Raw genomic sequence first — 20,552 nt, 5'->3', positions numbered from 1 at the left:
GGTCTAGATAGAGCATTAGTAGAACAAACCATCGTCCGGAATCATTTTCTCCCACTACAAGATTTTGTCATAAAATTCTATTCTAAAATAGTATGATACAAACAAGTACAAGTTCTCTAATGTTTGGATAAAAGTAGGTGTCCAGGAGTAGGACACTCAATGCTCCACTGCAAGCAGTGAGGGGTTAAAGTCCCGGGAAAGTTCCATTGCAAGCTAATCGGGTATTGTGATAAGGAATCTCTTCAATGCTCCACTACAAGCAAAGAAAGAGGTAAAGGTCTCCACACGGCTCCAGTGCAAGCCAGGAGGGAAAAGAGGCCTAGAACTCCACTGCAAGCTAAAGGGCTTGAGTTAGTTAAGGTACTTTCGAAGCTCCATTGCAAGCTAGAGGCTTGGGTAAGTTAAGGTACTTCCGAAGCTCCACTGCAAGCTAAAGGCTTGGGTTAGTTAAGGTACTTCCGAAGCTCCATTGCACGCTAAGGAAGGGGATATGACCAGCCGGGGACTGATGCATACTTATCACAGCCCAAGAGAATATATATAGATGTTCCAGTGCAGCAGTGGCGCTGGAGGTCCTTCGTTGTCGCATGACCAATGGGGTAGTTGATGTCCCTGTTGTCTACAGCTATAGTAATCCGTAGTAAGGCGCACACGGTTGATGTTTGTAAATAAAAACACGTATCGGTGGATTGTGAACAAAACCATATGGGATACAACAGAAAATAACTCTGATAAATGATACGAAGTTCAACGCAGTGTTGAGTTTGACACCAAAGCAAGACCCCAAAATTATAAATTACTTTATTCGCTCAACGTTATCGAAAGGATTTGTTGAAATATATTAAGACGTTACAAAAGAATAGTGAAGTAAATTAGTAGCAAAGAGCTAGGTTTATCTTAATATGTGAGCTTTCAATATTTCTGGACTGCCAATAGATACACATATAATTATAATGTATAATTTACCTTAATACTTAGGTTAGTGGTTCACTATGACGACAAAACCATTTCGTCTTTTATGATTACAGATCAGAAGTTTTCAGCGTGGTCCTTCAATCTCCAATCTATAACAATACGTATCAAAGAAAGCCTAAGTAAGAATGATTTTTCTAATTGTAGCGGTGCTGTTTGTAATTTTTAGTCTAATTGTAGTTAGATTTTTAGGGCCTTATGCAGAGTAGTTTTGACGTCTGATTAACACCTTACTACGGGGTTGACTAACGGATGGTTATCAAAATTGTATTCAGAGTCTCTGATTAGGACGTAGTATTGGACGAAGTTAATCACATGTGACTAATTAATCTACAGCAGAGTCTAATCTTTTACCCACGATTTAGCGTGCGACACAATATTTCGTATTTCGTATATTTTCATTTTTACAGACTACGCATGCGCTCATCTACTTTTCCGTAGTTGCCACATTTATTTTACTCGCCGATGCATTGGGGTTCTATAAGTTAATCATACCCAAATCATCATTTTAGTTGTACTAAAAGTAGACTCGGAATACCAAAAAGTGCACCTTCCTTAGTAAAGAGTTAGTATGCTTACTAACTAGTCTCCGACTAACCTTCGATTAACGAATTCTCTCTGAATACCGCCCTTAGAATCTAGATCTTAGTGGCACACCTTTGTGTCACAGTCACGTAGAAAAACCTTAAGGTACTTACGATGTCCATTAACACGTTCATCTCATTTCCACTATTGCTGTAATGGAGGCATCCAAAATTTGCACGTTTGCGAATGTTTGTGACACTGTGTGATGTTCTCAGTTTGTAACACTGAATATCCCTGTACAAGACATAGTTGGATCGACTGCGAACCGCGGCGGCCTACCATCAAAAATTTGGCTGGCCGATGACAACGGTACCGTTACGAAATTACACGAATGCCGCAATTTTACTGCCATGGCGGTAATAATGCGGAACCCGCCGTTTCTCCTCATCTGAACCGCTAGTGCCGCCCTTAAGCACGCATGCTCCCGCCTTTAATTCTCTACTCTCAATTTTGTTAACAACGTGTTGTATTGGTATTTATACCCTGAAAGTTCCATACCAAATACATGATTAAAACTCAGAATAAATACTACTTTAGCGCGTTACTTGTATGTTAATACCAAAGTTTTTTTTTAAAGTTAGCTAGCTATGGCTACACCCTCTATTTGGGAAAGAGATTTAACATATTTGTGTCGGAAAAAAATATTTTCTGTTGGGCAAAGAGACATTTATGAACTGTATTAAACCGCCATAAGTTTTATTTATTTTATTATACGTGAGGAGGTCCTGTTAGTAACAAGCGGGTTTACTGTGCATGATATGAAGGTGAGATATGGGCCGGTACGTGTGATGTGCTGAGGATACTGATGATGTTATAGTCCGGATGATTTGGAGGTACGGTATATTTATATAATGCGAAAAGCAGTGAGAGAGGTGTAGACGTGTGGTGATGGCTGTGAGTGTAGGGAGCGTCGCTGTAAACGGTTTCAAAAAATAAAGCGTGTTCGCTGTCATACCGTTGAGTTATATATTTAATACGAAGAGCTTCAATATGATAAAGTAGGTGAGGAAATGTGATGCGGTCGTACAATTCACGGGTTGGACTTGGTAATTTAATGCGGTAGGCTAGGCGGAGAGCATGTCGTTCCATTATTAACAGCTTTTCGTAATGTTTTGCGCTTGCTGATATCCAGGAGGTAAAACCATATGTAAGTACGGGACGGAGGAAGACCTTGTAGGTGTTGATGAGCGTAGAAGAATGGAGACCCCACGTTGTACCTATGAGATATTTAAGTAAATTTAATCTATTTTTGGCTTTGCTTACTACGGTAGCGAGGTGTGGACGCCATGTAAGATGATGATCAAATGTTATACCCAAGTATTTCACTGTCTTTGAGTGCTGTATGGCAGCATCATTGACGGTAAGGGCAAGACGAGCTGGGTTTCGATGAACTCGTGATCGACGTTTCGGTGGAATAAAGACTATGGCCTGAGTTTTCGTAGCGTTTATTGTTAAGCGCCACGTCCGACACCAATCGCTAAAGCGACGGATAGCTTCATTCATCGCAGTGTTTATTTGAGAGATAGTCTTTGTTAACGCCAGGAAAGCCGTGTCATCGGCGTACTGAAATGTATGAATATTTTGCGGTAAGGACGGCATGTCAGCGACATAAAGCAGATACAGCAGTGGGGACAAGGCAGAGCCTTGCGGAACGCCGCTATGAAGAAAAACAGGATAAGAGACACTGCCATTGATGTAAATGTAAGCCAGGCGGTTTGAAAGAAAATTAAAAATGAAGCGGATGTACGTGATTGGAAGACGGAAAAACAGAAGCTTGAATAAAAGTCCCAGGTGCCATACTTTATCAAATGCCTTTTCGAGATCGAATAAAACTAAACAGACAGGCTTGGAAGAATTGTAATGATTAGTGATCATGTTGGTGAGGCGAAGTAACTGATCGTTAATACTATATCCTGGTCGGAAACCAGCTTGATGTAAAGGTAGCAATTCTTTCGCTGTTAAGTGAGTGTGAAGTCTTTTGACAAGGATGCGTTCCAATATTTGCTGAAAGTCGGAGTTAATTGTATGGGCCTGTAAGATGATACGGAATTTAGTGGTTTGTGTGGTTTAGCAAACATGAGTGTTTTGGAAGTCTTCCACTGAGGGGGAAGATAACCTGTGCGGAGAATAAACGTAAATATAGTTGCTAAAAGGTGTAGTAAGGCGAGAGGCGCTTCTTTGACATGACGATAAGTGATTGAGTCCAGACCAGGGGCAGTATTGCGTTTGCGAGCCGTGACGGAGTTTATATCTGTTACAGTGATAGGCGTAGTAAGAGGATGTTCGGGTAAAACATGAGATGTGCTGGGTTGAAGTTCTGGTGAATTTATGTTAAAGGTATGTGTGGGATGCCTGCGAGGAATGGCTACTTTAGACGGAGGGAAAATAGATTGTAGATAGGTTGCGAAGGCGTCTGCTTTTTCTTTATCTGTGTGAAGAGGATTTTCATTCTCTAGAAGAGGATAGGTAGTGTGGGTCTTGCGACCAGTGAGCATGTTGAAACGGTTCCAGTATCTGGATGGGTGTGCATCGTCTGCCAAATTATTGCAAGCTTTTATCCATTGACGGAGTTTATATGCTTTAACATAATTGTGAACTGTGCGTTGAAATTGACGATGTAAGTGCAATGACTCTAGATTTCCTGTACGTTTGTAATCTTTGTAGAGCGATCGTGAACGTCTGATAAGTGGTAAATAATGGGGTGGGAGCGTTGGGTGATAACTATGGGATGTACTAGTCGGTATAAAACGGCTGGTAGCGTCTTGGAGTGCTGTAGTTATTCTATCCAAAGAGTTATGAAGATCTTCCTCCGTTTCTGATAAAGTTGAGTTTGCAAAAATGCTACTGAGGTAATTTTGATATCCTGGCCAGTCGGCTTTGTCGAAGCGCAACGTGGTATGAGTGACAGGAGGTAAGTGGGGTGCTGGACGGTGTGAAGAAGTGAGTGATAATTTAACGGGAACATGATCACTACCAAGCGGATCGAGTACTGTGAGAGTACACCGTGCAGAGATACTGGCTGAAGTAATGACAACGTCTGGAGTGGTATCCGAGATCGGTCGGGTAGAATGAGGCAGGATATGGAATATGCCGGATGCTTCGGTTGCAATGAAATCTAGAAATTCTTCCTTTTGGCGGGCTGTTCGACTGTGAAAATTTATGTCTGCCATAATGATATAGGTGCGGAACGTGTCTGAGATATACTGAAAAAATTTTAGAGGTATGGCATGACCAGGGCGGATGTAAATGGTAGCCAAAGTGACATATATATCTTTGTAGTATAGAGTGGTAATGATTTATTCCGGGATGTTTGGTATTGACAGTAAATGTTGGCGATAGGCGATTGATGGAGAAAACCCAAGGGCGACTCCGCCATTTGCACGGCACATGGGTATGGTTGTGTCATGTCTGAGCGGTGTGTATCGTGAAAATTTGCAGCTTTGTTTAGGCTTGAGATGAGTTTCGTTAAGGAGAAATGCATTGACTTGTTCTTCTAGTAGTAGTTGTTCAAACAGTGGTTTATGTGATTGAAGAGACCGGATATTCAGAAACAGAAATATTAAAGCCATAATGATCGGTATACAGTAAGTGAGGTGTTTAAGAGCTAGGTGGAACCGCAGTAGCATGGATATAAGCATACGGACCTGAATATATAGCATTTAATGTGACGTTAAGAGTTGCTTGAGCTGCAAGTTGGATTTGTTGGAGTACATATTGTTTTTGAAATGGATGAATGTTTTGCAGAGCTACGGTGAAAAATGCAAGAAGTTGTTCGATCGTGATAGGTTGATATACTGAAGTGATAGGCGGAGATTCAGATTTAGTTTCGGGCGTTCTGATAGGCACCACAAGTTCAGGTTTAGTCTCGTCCACTGGTGGCCTGGCTTTGCATTTGTAACTGAACGTTGGGTGTTGTTCAGGACATGTGGTACATTTAGGAGGTTGGTGGGTATTTGGACAGACCTTAGTGAAGTGAGATCCGGAGCAAAAGCCACACGTTTGTTGATTGGGACATTTTGATGTTGGATGCGAATTATATTTTTGACACTTTTTGCATCGGAGCGGGAGAGGTTGTGGAGTGCGACATGCCTCGACCCGGTGTCGACGTTTGAAGATAAATGCCCCTGAAGTTAGAAGTTCATCGATAGTTTCTTGGTGCGAAGTAAGAACACGCATCATATATGTCGGGCCCATATTGTTCTTAATGCAGATGCATTTCGTAATGACATGGCCTTCCTGTTTGAGCTCTTCGGCAACCTCTTCGTCTGTAATCGACGGGTCCACACCACGTATAACTACAGACAAGGTAGGCGATTTCCGTGGTGGTGGTGGTTGTTTGGCTCTTTTGTCGGTTAATTTTGTCATAGTGGCTGTTTTGCCAAAGACTTCATAGCTGCAGCGGTTCAGAATTTTATAGGCCAGTTTCTCATCTGTGGATTTGATGATGATGCCATTGCGAGTAGGTATTAGCTCCGACATTGACGTACGAGGTACGTACTTACAGAATTGCTGGAGCAGAATCTTGAGATTGGCGAATTTAGGATCAAACTGTTGAAGGAGAAAGCTGTATACCGGTGGACGTTGCGGTGGTTGTAATGGGGGAAATTGCCGGTCGTCTCCTAGATCTATCTGAAGTTCAGATTCAGAATCGCTAATGGTGTGTGCTTTCTTTGATGGCTTGGACAGAGTTTGTCGTGAAACAGCTGGCGAACGTGAGCGAGATCGGGATCCAGATGGAGATCGACTATTGCCTTGAGCACGTTTGTGGCTTTCCCTGCGTTGCCTGTCAAGAGCAGCAGCGTCAGATGGACCTGGGATGATCTGTGGTAATCCGCAATGCTGATATGAGGGTTGTGTAGGAGAAGCCATGGTACTGTGTTAGGAAAACACAAAAGGAATTCGTTAGCCGATAGGTATGCCAAGGTCGTCAACTGTGTCCAGGAGGAGAGGATCTCAGCCTCCGAAGAGGAGAGTATCAAATAAATCGAGAAGCCAAAAACAATAGCAAGGGTCGTCAACTATTAGGATCAATTTAGTTTGTTTGCCTCCGTGGAGGCTTATAATCAATTCGACGGTTGTTTCCTTGGACCTCGAGGAGGCAAGTAATCCAACCGTATACAGAAGATCGCGATTAAAATTCAAACAATGGGGATGGAAACACCAAATGACTCGTTTATTTTTCTCCGCCAGCTACGGATACCCTATTTTTTTACCTGGTTAGAGATTCCAGGTGGCCAGTTCAATACCAAAGAGATGGCCTTCCGAGCATATCAGTAGTAACTAGTAATTGTCAGTCAAAATTTTAATTGGATTTTATTGTTTGCAATAAACAAAGCTTTGCACAGTATATTTGACATTTTTGCCAACTAACGAATATCGTAACATGTTCTCCTGTAATCGGCCACGAAAGTAGTTTTGTAAGCCTATGAACTGTCTGACAAGAGTTACATGAGTAGCAGTGCTGCTACCTGTTGTTCTTATATCCTAGCAGCGAATTCTCACAATCCTTCAACGGTCATTCGCAGGATTTCGTAATAGGGGGATCCGAGACATGAAATACTACGAATTAAATCAAAGTTGATTTGCTTTCATCAATTGATTTATTTGTTTAGAACCAACGTATTAGAATTTGCTCTGTCGGAATGTCAGACTACGGCGCTGGTGGGTACGTCTTGAAACGATAGATTTACCTTTTTGCAATACGCCCAGGGTTGAATTCAGGGGGTAGCCCGGGGGGAATCTCCCCCCGAAGAAAATTCATTCCCCCGCGGAGAAACTCAAAAAATTTCAGTCACAAAATGTAGAAATTACCTCACCCAATTATTCGCTTGTCTTTCCGTGCACGTGCAGACGAAATCCAATCTCTCAATATACATATAAATAACGCATTCCCACTCTATATAAATATTAAACATGTAACATCCAAGATAGAATACCAAATAGTCAATAAAACCTGTGTTTCTTAACACTATGACCGAGTTTGGCAGAACATAAAACTGTCAACTGTTGAAGAAAGGTTTGTATTTTAGTAGATACTATACTCTCGCCCTATATATCTATTGTATGTTAATAGGTAGCATTAGCACAGATTGAGATAGGAAAGAAAAGATAGGGAAAATCTTTCGATCATTCCATATGATCTCTGATGTCAACAGACTTCATTCCTTGAAAATGTACAGTTCTTGCATTATTTGAAATAGGGCATCTAAATCCCATTTCTCGCATCGGAAGTAACAGACGTAAATGTGTTTTACGATCGTTAAAGTAAACACACCTTTCTTTAATTAAAAATAATTCAGTTAAACGGAGAGATTCAGAGGGCGTCATTTAGAGGGATCAGGGAGGAACAGTTATCCCTCCTGGATTAGAGACTTATATAGAATTTATCAATATGATAGTAGTATATAAGTGAAAGATTGCTATTGAAGGTGATGAAGATCCTGCTCAGAGCCGTGCCATGGGGGAGGGGCAAGCGGGGCGATGGCCCCGGGCGCCGAAGTAAGGGGTGCAAAATTCGGGAGGGAAAAAGAAAATAAAAGAAGGAAAGAAGAACAGAGGAATAAAACACATGTGCACATATTATATAAAATGAAAGGAAAAAAGTAATGAAAAGTGCTCAAAATCAAGGAAAAGCATGGTTTACTTTTTAAAATTTTCTCACCTTTCGCGGCTGGTCTGTCGACCTCACTCATATATACGGGGGTGCCGTCGTATACTCTGGCGCCAAGCGCTGATTTTCCACGACACGGCACTAATCCTACTGAAGATTTCGTAAACTAAACTATTGATGTGTGTGCAGTGAAGAAACCAAGGCTAATATGCTTGATTTAGAATCAGAAGTGTGAGAAAGAATGATAACTTTTTTTTTTTTTTTTTTTTGAGATATTTCTGTGTGTGTTTGTTTTAAGACAAAAAATATTTGAGTTAATTTAAATCTTTTTAAAAACTTCTACATTAGTAACAAACAGTAACTACTGAATATAGGAAATAATAACAAAAATAGCTACTGTAAATAGCAGTTAAAGTTTAGTGTAAAATATTTTTGCCAGTCTTTATTTAATGCTTTAAATGAAATCAAACGATTGTTTTTTTAAAATTATAATTTCACATTGAATATTTATCAGCAATTAGTCTCAATATTAGGTAAGATGTGCATGTGAATGGAATTGTTAAATATACTGCTTTCTTGCAAAAATACAGAAAAACAACCCTCCCCCCGAGGAGTTGACATTGCCCCCCGGGTGAAAATGTCTGAATTCAACACTGAATACGCCGAGTAATCGGTTACATTATTTAATGTTAATTTCACTAGATGGCAGCATAAACTAGAACTACTATCAATTACTCAAGAACACCTGACCTCTATAGTGAATGCATGAAAGTTCAATGTCTCTTATTGCCAAATGACCCATGCAATTATTTTTTTCCTTTCTATTTTTTTGAACATCTTCGTTGCAATGGTCATGATTTTTTTGAATAAGAGCGAACATTTATTTCGTATATACTGTACTTGTAGTTAGTCGGCGACTTACAACTTACTTCGATTTATAACTGCTCGGCCGAGAGTCGATCATTTTGTAGTCTATTATACAATACAGTAGTATAAAATACCATGTTGCCCAATCGTTGGCCGACTATTTAGGCTGCGGTTACACTAGATCAAAATTCGTACAAAATTTGATTGTACGAATTCTCACGAATTAAACATATTAATAGTTGTTCATACAGGCGATTACATTACTTCCTTTCTATTTGTATGGAAAACTGTCTAAGAAGATCATTTATTTTTTTTTTAACTCATACCAATTAGTAAGTGTTCGCACGACCAAATTTCGTACCAATTTTGACCAAGATAGCCTTAGTTTCGCTAATTACTTTTAGTCATTCTAATTCTAAAAGTAATTTTAATTACTTTTTCATTAGTCATATTACACTTTGTTTTAATCTTTCGTTTTAAATAGTTTATTATTATTATTATTATTATTATTATTATTATTATTATTATTATTATTATTATTATTATTATTATTATTATTATTATTATTATTTTGGATTCATAATTTTACAATTTGCATGAGGTTAAATTCAAACACTGTCTACGTATGTACAGTCCGCAGCAAAAAACCTGCAACATGAGCATGCAAGTTTCTTGTGAAACGACGAAGTCTTTTGCTCCAAAATAAGTGTGCAAGGGAGGACGCCGAGGTATCTCCTGACGTGATTCATACCACTTAGACGTTGATTCCCTGCCCTGTTAAGCGTAGTTTTGCTGCGGACTGTGCAAAATTGTTTACATTTCGAAACTAGTTACATATTTGTACTATTATTATGTTTTTATTATTCTTTATTTATTACTTTTATAGACCGTTGGTAATAATAACTACTCAGAAAGGGCAGATTTTTCTCTGTAACTTGGGGAGGAAGGGGCATTCGGGTGCGCGTTTGGTTTCAGAGAAGGGTCTAAGAAAGCATATACGTATGACGATTTTGAAGACAAACTGAATTCAAATTATGCCAAATATTGTATATTCATTAAAAAATACATATAACAATGCATATAAAAATAAAAAAATATATGGGGCCCACATGAGCATTGGGAGCTCCGGGCCCTCCAGGATCAGTGCCCTTATCACTCAGCCAAACGTTTACGAACGGTAGTAAGTGCAGGTGGTCAATCGTAAGTCCGCCATTAACTGTACAAAATCAAATGTCTTTTAGTTTTCATATAGATCGTTGGTAATAATAACTACTCAGAAAGGGCAGATTTTTCTCTGTAACTTGGGGAGGAAGGGGCATTCGGGTGCGCGTTTGGTTTCAGAGAAGGGTCTAAGAAAGCATATACGTATGACGATTTTGAAGACAAACTGAATTCAAATTATGCCAAATATTGTATATTCATTAAAAAATACATATAACAATGCATATAAAAATAAAAAATATATGGGGCCCACATGAGCATTGGGAGCTCCGGGCCCTCCAGGATCAGTGCCCTTATCACTCAGCCAAATGTTTACGAACGGTAGTAAGTGCAGGTGGTCAATCGTAAGTCCGCCATTAACTGTACAAAATCAAATGTCTTTTAGTTTTCAAACTTCCATCAATGTTTTTGCTGTAGCCCCTACTGTTCACGTTTTCAAGTAATCGGTGTCTCTTGGTGCTTCTTGCCAATTTATGCCAATCAGATGCTCTAGTTAACCAAATTCAGAACTTATCTTCCCGTTCACGAAATACATAAACATAAACCACTATTTAAAAAAATCATAGTTGTTCACCTTATTTCTGTAGATAAAAAATAGACTACTAACAACACATTGTTTTTTCTTTAGGACAATTTCTACGATAAGGTAAGTAACTGATAAACTCGCAGAAAACCTGTTACATTATCATTGTCTGATAGTAGAAAGTGATTGTAATATCGGATAACTATTATAAATAATTATTTTTCTTGCATTCGCTTAGTAAAATGAAAATATATATCAGAATATCGTAGAACGTAAAAATAAGAGAATGTCGAAATCAAATTCCTAGGTTAGGTTTACATCTGCAAAATTTGCATACAAAATTATAATAATGCTTGCAATATATTTAGTAGGTAGGCATATACGTATACAGGGCCGGCTCTACCGTATGTGCAACACATGTATTTGCATCAGGCTCGTAACCAGCCCGAAAATGTAGGGGGGCCCGATCCAAAAATATTGTAGTTCATCACCATATTATAGTTCATTTGCAAGCCTACTGTGAAAATTTTAGAGCGGGCCAGTAAAAATTTAGGGGGGCCGTCCTCCTAGACCCCCCTGGATACGGGTCTGATTTGCATGAAGCAGTTAGTTTCGAGAGGCGGAAAAATCTGTCATAACTATATTATTTAAAATAAATATTTCTTGTTGGAAATAGACTTCATGATGATGGTAGTTCTATTTACTAAGTTGACCTTCTATTTGAATACTACATTCATAAATCATGTTGAGGTCGCATTATTTTAAGGTCACATGGACAGTGTTAAAACAAATGATCAAATAAAACCCAGCATGAATTGCTTGATTGTTGTCAAATACAAGAACTCAATTCTCGAACGGTAGCGAACACATGTTCCATTTAGTTAGTTATCACAATTTTGATCTGAAAACTAGTCTTTCTCACAAACAAGTTCCATATCATTGAAGGTGGAAGTTTTTTAATATTTTTTAAGAGATGTAGAAGGAAAATCAAGAAATAAAGGTAAAAGAGCTAATTGCACTGAAATTGCAAACTGATATATTGAGATTGAAGCTATCTCTCTTCTGTAGGCGTGTTTACTTTATCTTTCACTAATATAAATAGATTATTATTTAAAGAAATGAGAAAACTCACACACAGCGAGATTGTATTTGTAGTGTTTATGTCCTTTTGAGTGCAAATGCACTTTCCCCTTTCCTTCGTTCTTCGAGATGGGGTAACATACTTAAAATCGTATCTTTTACGATTTGTTCTTTGCGGAGAAAGAGGGACGGCAAATTGCCTAGGGCCGACCCTGCATATATAGGATAGCACTGTTGTTCGGCTGCTTTATGCAATCAGTGAGGTAAAAAGTTGGAGTCATAGGTGCGCCACCAAACAACAACAATGGTCGTCATTTGAAGGTGTGCAGTTCTGTGACTGTAAGGAATAACTGAGAAAGCTCCCTGCATTGTATTGTTACTTTTGATGAAAAATGCATTAAGGTACGACAATCGTAAAGGGTCAGGAGAGTGGTTGGATCTTGATCAAAATCCAGAACGGTTTCCAAAACCTTGGAAGATGCCGTTGCTGATATGGTGAGGCAAAGTGGAGTAGAACCATCCTGTGTTTCTCGTCGCTGCGGAACGATAAGTACGGATCTTTATAGTATCGAACGTCGTGAAATACATCGTGAACTTTGTCACAAGCATTGAGAAATTTTCAAAAGACATTATGTCCTCTTGTTGCATTACACGACAATCCGCGAGTAAGTATCGCTCAAAGGACGTTCTCCATAAGTCAAGCCCTTTCTCATCCATCGTACATTTGGGATATTTCCCTCAAACTACGTCTGATTAGATCTCGGCGATTCGTACGCGATTTTGTCTGCCAATTACCTAACAGGTTTGGCCAACCTACATAGGCGTGCGAACGGTCCCGGGTTCGGTTCCTGGTGGGAGCACTCGGTCGAAAAAGTATAAAAAGTTTTATCAGGTCAGCCATTCTGAATGGGATTTTTCCTTATTCACACCCAAGCATATGCCGGGATGATACCTAACTTATAGGTCCCAGGCCGCTTCCTTCCTTCCCCAATCCCTTTTTCTTTCCCTTTCCCGGATAGTGTGATCGCCGAGGGGCGTTATCCCTCATACGTGATGGGCTCTAAATGGCCTTAGATACCGAAAGCGTAGAGATCTCAATCTAAATCCTAAAATCCAACCTAAATAGGTTTAGAACATCAGAACTTGTTTTTATTGACCTGGTTTCAATCCGCTTGACAGTGGGAGCGCAGCCCATTGGGCAAAATAACTACAGAAGTTGGGGTACGGGTGAGGGTGCTCCAGTGCAGCACTTGCCAACGCGTTGGCTTAGGTGCTGTTTCGGAACGCTCATTTATTTTAAGTAATTTCCGACACCCAGAAGATAGTGATGACACGGTCTACTTACTGCCGTTGCAGTCGATGGACTATCAGAAGAAAATCTCGCACAAGGGCAGTTTTAGGTGTAGTAGGCGTAGGTGCTACAAAGTTTTGTAGCAAAACTGTGATAATGTGCTATAACAGTATTTTCTGTAATGTTAAAAAAATGAAAAAAAATTGTAAAATTCAACGAATAGCTTTAAATTAGAACTTCTTGATTTTTCCTTAAAGAAAACTAGCAAAGAATTTTTCTTCTGATTAACATCCTCAAGGTGCAGACAACTAAAAATGATCCAAAAGATAACCATTTTTCTTTTGCCCATTTTCCGTAAGTGAAAAAGAGATAATGAAATGTAACTTGCCATAATAATAGATAATGTTGTTCTATACCCAAAAATACGAATCAAAAAGAATTTTCTATGCTACCGTCCATAGAAATTACAGTGTGGCCAGAATATGAATTAGCCAAATATCTAGGTTAAGGAAGAAATTAGAAAAATGAACTGAACGGTAATTGGTGACTTACCATGTTGTCTTGTTTCCTGTGTAACCACGTTTTAAATAATATTTGTATTTATTTTGTAATAAACAGTAGAAAAGCGAGGTGCAGTACAATTAAGAAGAGCGAAGTGAGCAATGTGAAAGGATAATTTCTGACAATGAGCAAATTTTGAATGGCTTTTCGCCCCCTTTTTTGGGCTTTTTCTCACCCCTTATTCTACCGAGTTACACCAAATTTGGTGGGTAACCATTTAAGACCCTACAAATTTAAGGTTGTTTTGCCCTACAAATCTTGAAACTGATCTAGTGAAATATACAGGGTGTTTCAATTTTACCAGGTACTTACCTAGAAGATTCACTCAAGAACCCTCCGAGGAAAACAAGAGAGGAGAAAGAAATGCCTGTTGAGTACAAAATTACAGACTCTACCAGTACCCAAAGATTTCCAATAAGATTTCTCTTATCTCATTCAAAACTAAGGATGCACTAACATCATATCTCGCAAATAAAGGCATATTGCATGCACAAATGATTAAACAAAAAACTGATAACTAGTTGAAGGAATGAAAGAATCTGATACCAAAATTATTCTACATTCATTGTACAGCTTACAGATGACGAGAAGAACCCTAAAACAGGGAAGCGGGGAAAGGTCAACGACACAGTCAAGTCCATTTTCGGTTTTTGAGGTGTGGTCTATACTTAAATGTCGTCTGCTACTCCGGGTAGTTATCTGTGTGCTATTCCGTGGTGTCATTTGAAACCCCCGTGCGGAAAGTGGGAGAGCCCATATACCTACGTCACACTATTTCTGCTAGGGTTCTTCTCGTCACCTGTGAGCTGTACATCTTACGTCATTCTACTACCCTGCACATATATTCAAGTGGCGGTCACATTTTCCAAAAGGCACTATGTTTGTCATCAGATTTGGTGCTAATAAACGATGTCAATCTCGTTTATTCCAGTATAGGGCCGACAAAAGTTCAGGCATTGTTTAGCTCTTCATGCACTTTCAGGCAGTGATATTACCGGGTCCTTCAAGAATAGAGGCAAACTATATATATATATATATATATATATATATATATATATATATATATATATATATATATATATATATATTTGGAAAGCTCTCAAAACAGCAAAGAAAGAAGTTCTTCAGTCTTTGGCATTACTTGGATCTCTAGAAGAATTTAAATTAGAAGATGAGCAACTAGTCGAGCAATTCATTTGCCAAGTTTACTTACCAGGAAAAAAATATCAGATATAGGTATTCACTGGTGGATATTTTCAAGAAAAGATGTGCAAAGTGAAAATTTACCTCCAACAAAATCCTCCTTGACACCACGTATTTTAAGTGGGGGTGGCGCAATGCTGATAAGCAACACTCAAACCTCCCAGAACCATCACAGTTTGGATTTGAGAAATCTGGAAACAAGTATTTTCCTATGATGAGTTCGATGCCACGTGAACCAGAATGGTTACTGATACTAGTTTGTTGTGGTTGTGGGAAAGGACCTTGTGTTGTAAATCGCATGTGTAAAACACGGACTTTACCAGAGCACAGAAATGTGTAAATGTAGTGGTGATGAAGAGATCTGTGATAATAATGATTTTTACAGACACTGATAAAGAACCCTTGGACTCGGAGGATGACCTGTGAAGTTTTCTATACATATTAACATTTTCACGTATTAATTATAAAATAAAAAAGAATATATGTTCATGTGTCAAAAATAACAAAGTTGAAATACGTAGAAATTTGCAATATTCTTAGAATATTTCATGTAAAGACAACCAACGGCAAGTAATAAATAATCCAGCAAAGTAATTTTCAGTGTTGCCATTCGTAAATCAGAATTAGTACCAGAATATTCACCCTCCAAAATATAGGTTAATGTAGCGAGAACAATAATCCGAACGGTTTTTACGAGGGAAGGTGGAAGGGGGGATGTGACATATCAAAATATTTGAAAATGACCGTGTTGCCCCCATTAGTCGCCATAGATGTTGTAGACGCTGAGGTGTATAATGACGCCCCTGATGCTGCTAACTTCAAGCTTAACTGTTAAATTTTTAGATCATATGTATTTGGAAATCTTTTAGAATTCCTGCATTTGCCGTGCGAATACCGGCTGGTTTATACAGAGTGTTTCAAAGCAACACCGACAACGTTTGGGAGGTGATTCCTGACACCAAGGGTAAGACAAAAAGTATAGATCAACCTGGGTGCACAAATGCTTCCTTTCGGAGTTATAGGCTGCCGAAAACATAAAAAAAAAATAACTTTAAAGGTCCATAGCTCCAAAGTTATGAGAATTACCGTAGTCGGGTTAAGACTTCACTTAGGAACTAGTATGCGTTAAGTTCTTTATTTCTCTATATATACCGATCAATTTAATGGAAACACCTGAAGAAAAGTTCAACTTACCAAATTAATATGGTGTTGGACCACCTTTCGTCCTCAGAACTGTGATGCTACGTGAAATTGGGTCATTAGAGGTTATGGCTGGTAGCAACTGGAGTATTAGACAATTCCCTGTGCAGTGCGCCACTTAGTTCCGTCAGAGAAGATGGAGACATATTCGTATCTCCAAAACGGACTGCATCTGTTCAATTATGTTCAAGTTCGGAGATCGTGCGGCCAGGGGATGTGTTCAACTTCATCTCGCTGTTATTCAAACCACACCATAACAGCTCCAGCGTCCTAAAATATGGTGTCATTGCCCACAAACAACATCTGGACCATAGATGCACATAATACCTCAAATTAGTGACAATCACGGGCAGTGATATGACCGGTAAGCGTCAGCACAGCACCCACTGAAAACCAGGGTAATGCGCCCCACATTATCACAGAGACCGCCACCATGTTTCACGATTGCGCACAGACAGTGGAGATCTTGTGCTTCTTTCGGCCCCTAGCACACATAAACAGGTCCATGGTGTGAAAAAACTGAATGATCATCACATCACACATTCGCAGTCATTAGCGATCCATGTTGCACGTTTGCTGCACTGTTGGTGTTGTGCTAAAGCATGATGGTTCTTTATCAGCGCTTTCGCCCGTGAAACCCGATCCCGTATTTCCGTGTCACGTAACTCGCGCCGAACTGTGTCTGTCGGTGTCTCTGTGTTGAGTTTCTCCGTCAGTTGCACCATAGTCACACGTCGGTTCTGAGTAACGTTACTGAGAGTTGCCTTCCAACCACTATTCTTCCTCACCGATGTGATTTTACTGTGGATTTTGTAGGCCGTCATCACATTGGAGACTCTCTCGTGCGCGCGACATACCCAATACACTTAACTACGATTGTTACGCACGCACTACATAAACGAGCACCAAAGTTTTGTTCTCTTTGGATATCAGAGAAGTCACCCATTTTACACTATGACCTCTGCTCAGTTCACTGGACACTGGCATTTTACTGCTCCTCATGTTATCCGGAGTTTCACCTAACACATCACCACCAACATTTCGGCCGCTGTGGTCAATGCTTGATGGTTGAAAACGAAAACATTTGTCTTATTTCCGACTCCTGGTGTTTCCATTAAGTTGATCAAGTGTATATTATATTGAAAGGAGATTGTAATTTTCATGTAAATTTCCGAAAGAAAACTGTCATATTGTTTGAAACTGATAATGTAACTTTTGGAACATTACTCTCATTCCTACCGGAAATGGCGAACTCACTTGATTCATCCATATATTATGTATCGTTGCTATAGAAGTATTAGATAATTTCCGATTAATCCTTTTGTTTGTGTACTTTTCTTTACAGGCTCGTTTCCATGTGGACGTGGGAGTGCCAGCGTAACGTATGTATGAAGCTGGAAAAGGCCACAAGTAGAGACCAGCAAAGCCTGAGCAAGTGCAAGATTTTATGTGGCGACGGAGGAGCTCTTTGGCCGCTGCCAACCGGAACCAGGGATCTAGGCACGAAGATGGTTCCATTTTCATTAAACACATTTCAGTTTGTGAAGATAGAGGCTCCCAGCAAAGAAGTTCGTGCGTTAATCGGGAGAGCCACTAAAATATTTCGGGAAAACATAAAGCGAATAGATTTATCCGATGGGGTTAGTGACTATACTGAAGATTTTAAAATAAAAGTGAATATAAAAGTTTTAAAGTCGGACAGTTACCTTACACTTAGCACTTCGGAAAGTTACAGCTTAAAAATTCGTCGCCAAGAACAGCAAGCAGTGTTTGTGTACGTAGACGCGGATACATTTTTTGGCGCTCGACACGGTTTAGAAACGCTTAGTCAGTTGATAGCATTCGATGATACATCGCTAAAGCTTTACATTGCTGATTCAGCATCAATTACAGACAAACCGTCGTATGCATACCGCGGTCTAATGTTGGACACATCAAGAAATTATTTCAGTGTGCCTTCTATTAAACGAACTCTTGACGGAATGGCAGCGAATAAATTAAATACATTCCATTGGCACATGACTGATTCCCAGAGCTTTCCTTTCCAATCGAAACGAGTGCCGCAAATGTCCGAATGGGGCGCTTATTCACCTGAACAAGTTTATACCCATGAGGACATAAAGTCCCTCGTGGATTACGCGCTTGTACGAGGAATTAGAATAGTGCCCGAATTGGACGCACCAGCACATGCAGGGAATGGGTGGCAGTGGGGCGAGTTGGAAGGTAAAGGAAAATTATCTCTATGTGTTAATCAACAGCCATGGATGCTTAGTTGTTATCAGCCACCATGTGGACAATTGAACCCCGTAAACAATAACACTTATAAAATATTAGAAGACATCTACACAGAGTGGCATGAGTTATTCAAAAGTGACATTTTCCACATGGGTGGGGACGAAGTCTTCTTGGAGTGCTGGGGTCGAAGTGAGGAAATCTTAAGTGCTCTTAAAATACCTCGTGACCAACTATATGCCAATAACTTTCCGCAAGAAATGTTAAAGATGTGGGGTATGTTCCAGAAACGCGCGCTTGATTCGCTGGTCAGAGCTTACGGAGGAAAGAAACCGATTGTTGTTTTATGGACAAGTCAGCTTACAGATGCTAACAATATTAAGGAATATCTCGATAAAGAAACTTATGTGATACAAATGTGGAGTAACAAAAAAGACACAGTGTTAGAATCACTACTAGAGAAAGGTTATCGGGTGATACTTTCAAATGTTGACGCCTGGTACTTGGATTGTGGTACAGGTACTTGGCGACCCTCGATAAGCGATGGTTCCTGTAGTCCTTATTCAAATTGGGCACGAGTATATGAAAATATACCTGATGAAATTATAGACTCACATGGTATTCCACGTAAGGATGCGAAGAAGCTATTGTTAGGTGGTGAAGCTTGCATGTTTACTGAAATAGTAGACGAAAATTCTTTAGACAGTAGATTATGGCCGCGGGGAGCTGCTTTAGCAGAGAGATTATGGACCAATCCGCTCAGAACAAGCGTAATAGAAGCTCAAACGCGAATAGCTTACCAAAGAGAGTTACTTGTAAGTAGGGGTATTGCTGCAGACCCCGTTTATCCTGAATGGTGTTACCAAAATCCTACTCAATGTGAGTGATTTTTTTAAAATTTAAACAACAGAAAAGTGTGCTGGAAACTTATGTAGAAAATACTCGTAACTGTATGTTGTGTCTGTGATACGATCGCAGTAATAAAGACCCTGTATTAATGGTGACAGGACACGATGGCATAAAATGCCACCAAAAGACAAAATAATAATATCTTAAAGCTCCAAGAGCTACTTAATGATATTTCTAGTTGAATGTAAAATTATTGTTCCAAACTAAAAAAAAAATTCCTTTTGCATTTTATACGTGGCTTAAGATGCAAACAATTTGTGCTGTGATATTCTAGTTATTAGTAATAATAATAATAATTGTTGTTTGTTTGTTTGTTTGAGAGAAAACGCCATTGTTATTTAACTGTTATAGACTGTTGAAATATTTTTAAAGACTCTTTTCCTCGTTCTACCATGATACGTGATAGGCCACACATATTGAGCACAAGAAAAAAAAAAAAACATGTTTTATTTTTTTATGTGAATTTTGTACCTTAGCAATTAAAGTTGTGTCATTAGTAAATCATTTAGATGTATGATAGTGAGATAATTTCTATTTTTTTTTTAATTAAAGATAGAAAGCAAAATAATGCATGTATAGATAATTCCCAGACATTTCAGTCTAGCCGGGACAGACTCAAATTGTTCAAAAGGAAAGTGTTCGTAGTTTGAGGGAAATTTCCCTAATCTAGGAAAATTTCGTAGGTAAATTTAGCAAAAAGAGAAAAAGGTATATATTTTTTTCTCGATAAAATGTGAAAATTCGGGGAAATTCTCGCTCTGCCTGATTGACCAACATAAATACTTATATTTTCCTTTGTTCTTTAGAAATAAACCAATACAATAACATCAATGTGTGTCTGTGTGTTCAAATTAACAATTTACATCCATTACTGGTTGGGTATATATGTGCGTATTTTTTGTATTTAAAAAAAGACCCTGTAAATACTCGCGCCCTTTTTTGTGACACCAGTACTCGCGCAGGGGTCCAGTAGACCTCCAAATTGATACAGCGAAATCTCCCTTAACGGACACCTCTCAATAACGGACGCCTCTATAATACAGACACTTTTTTTTTGTCCTGGCAAAAATATATGTTCCCTTATGGAACAAAACCCTCCCTTTTACGGACACTCTCAGATACGGACGCGGACAGTCCTTTTTTTTCCCCAGATGTTTCAATAACCTCTTCATAACGGACAGGAACTATTCTCGGTTCTGCGATATATTATTCCTCACAAGAGTATCTATTATGAATCTAGACCTGGTGAACCATCAAATTGAAATTCTTTTTTTCTGCCCGCAAGAAACTGCTTTCTG

The 20,552-nt window shown here is 39.1% G+C and overlaps 1 protein-coding gene across 5 annotated transcripts in view; it reads left to right on the top strand.

Annotated features, from left to right (window-relative positions):
• LOC145675877 (chitooligosaccharidolytic beta-N-acetylglucosaminidase-like) overlaps window positions 1-20,079 on the top strand; it is a 193,871-nt gene extending 173,792 nt beyond the window's left edge. For 3 of the 5 annotated variants that reach the window (XM_081746663.1, XM_081746667.1, XM_081746666.1), the window contains 2 exons: window positions 1,029-1,094; window positions 17,459-20,079. In XM_081746663.1, the coding sequence (XP_081602789.1) occupies window positions 1,029-1,094; window positions 17,459-19,232 (1,840 nt within the window). In that variant the 3' untranslated portion in view covers window positions 19,233-20,079. Of the gene's footprint in view, window positions 1-1,028; window positions 1,095-10,883; window positions 10,902-17,458 lie in introns of all 5 variants that reach the window. The other 2 variants (XM_081746664.1, XM_081746665.1) reach the window with 2 other exon arrangements.
• Window positions 20,080-20,552: the final 473 nt, after the last annotated feature.

This window comes from Thermobia domestica, chromosome 18 (genome assembly GCF_964235325.1).
Source record: "Thermobia domestica chromosome 18, izTheDome1.hap1.1, whole genome shotgun sequence".
NCBI lineage: Eukaryota > Metazoa > Arthropoda > Insecta > Zygentoma > Lepismatidae > Thermobia > Thermobia domestica.
The sequence above is the reverse complement of the archived record's forward strand: the minus strand, read 5'-3'. Positions and strand labels throughout refer to the sequence as shown.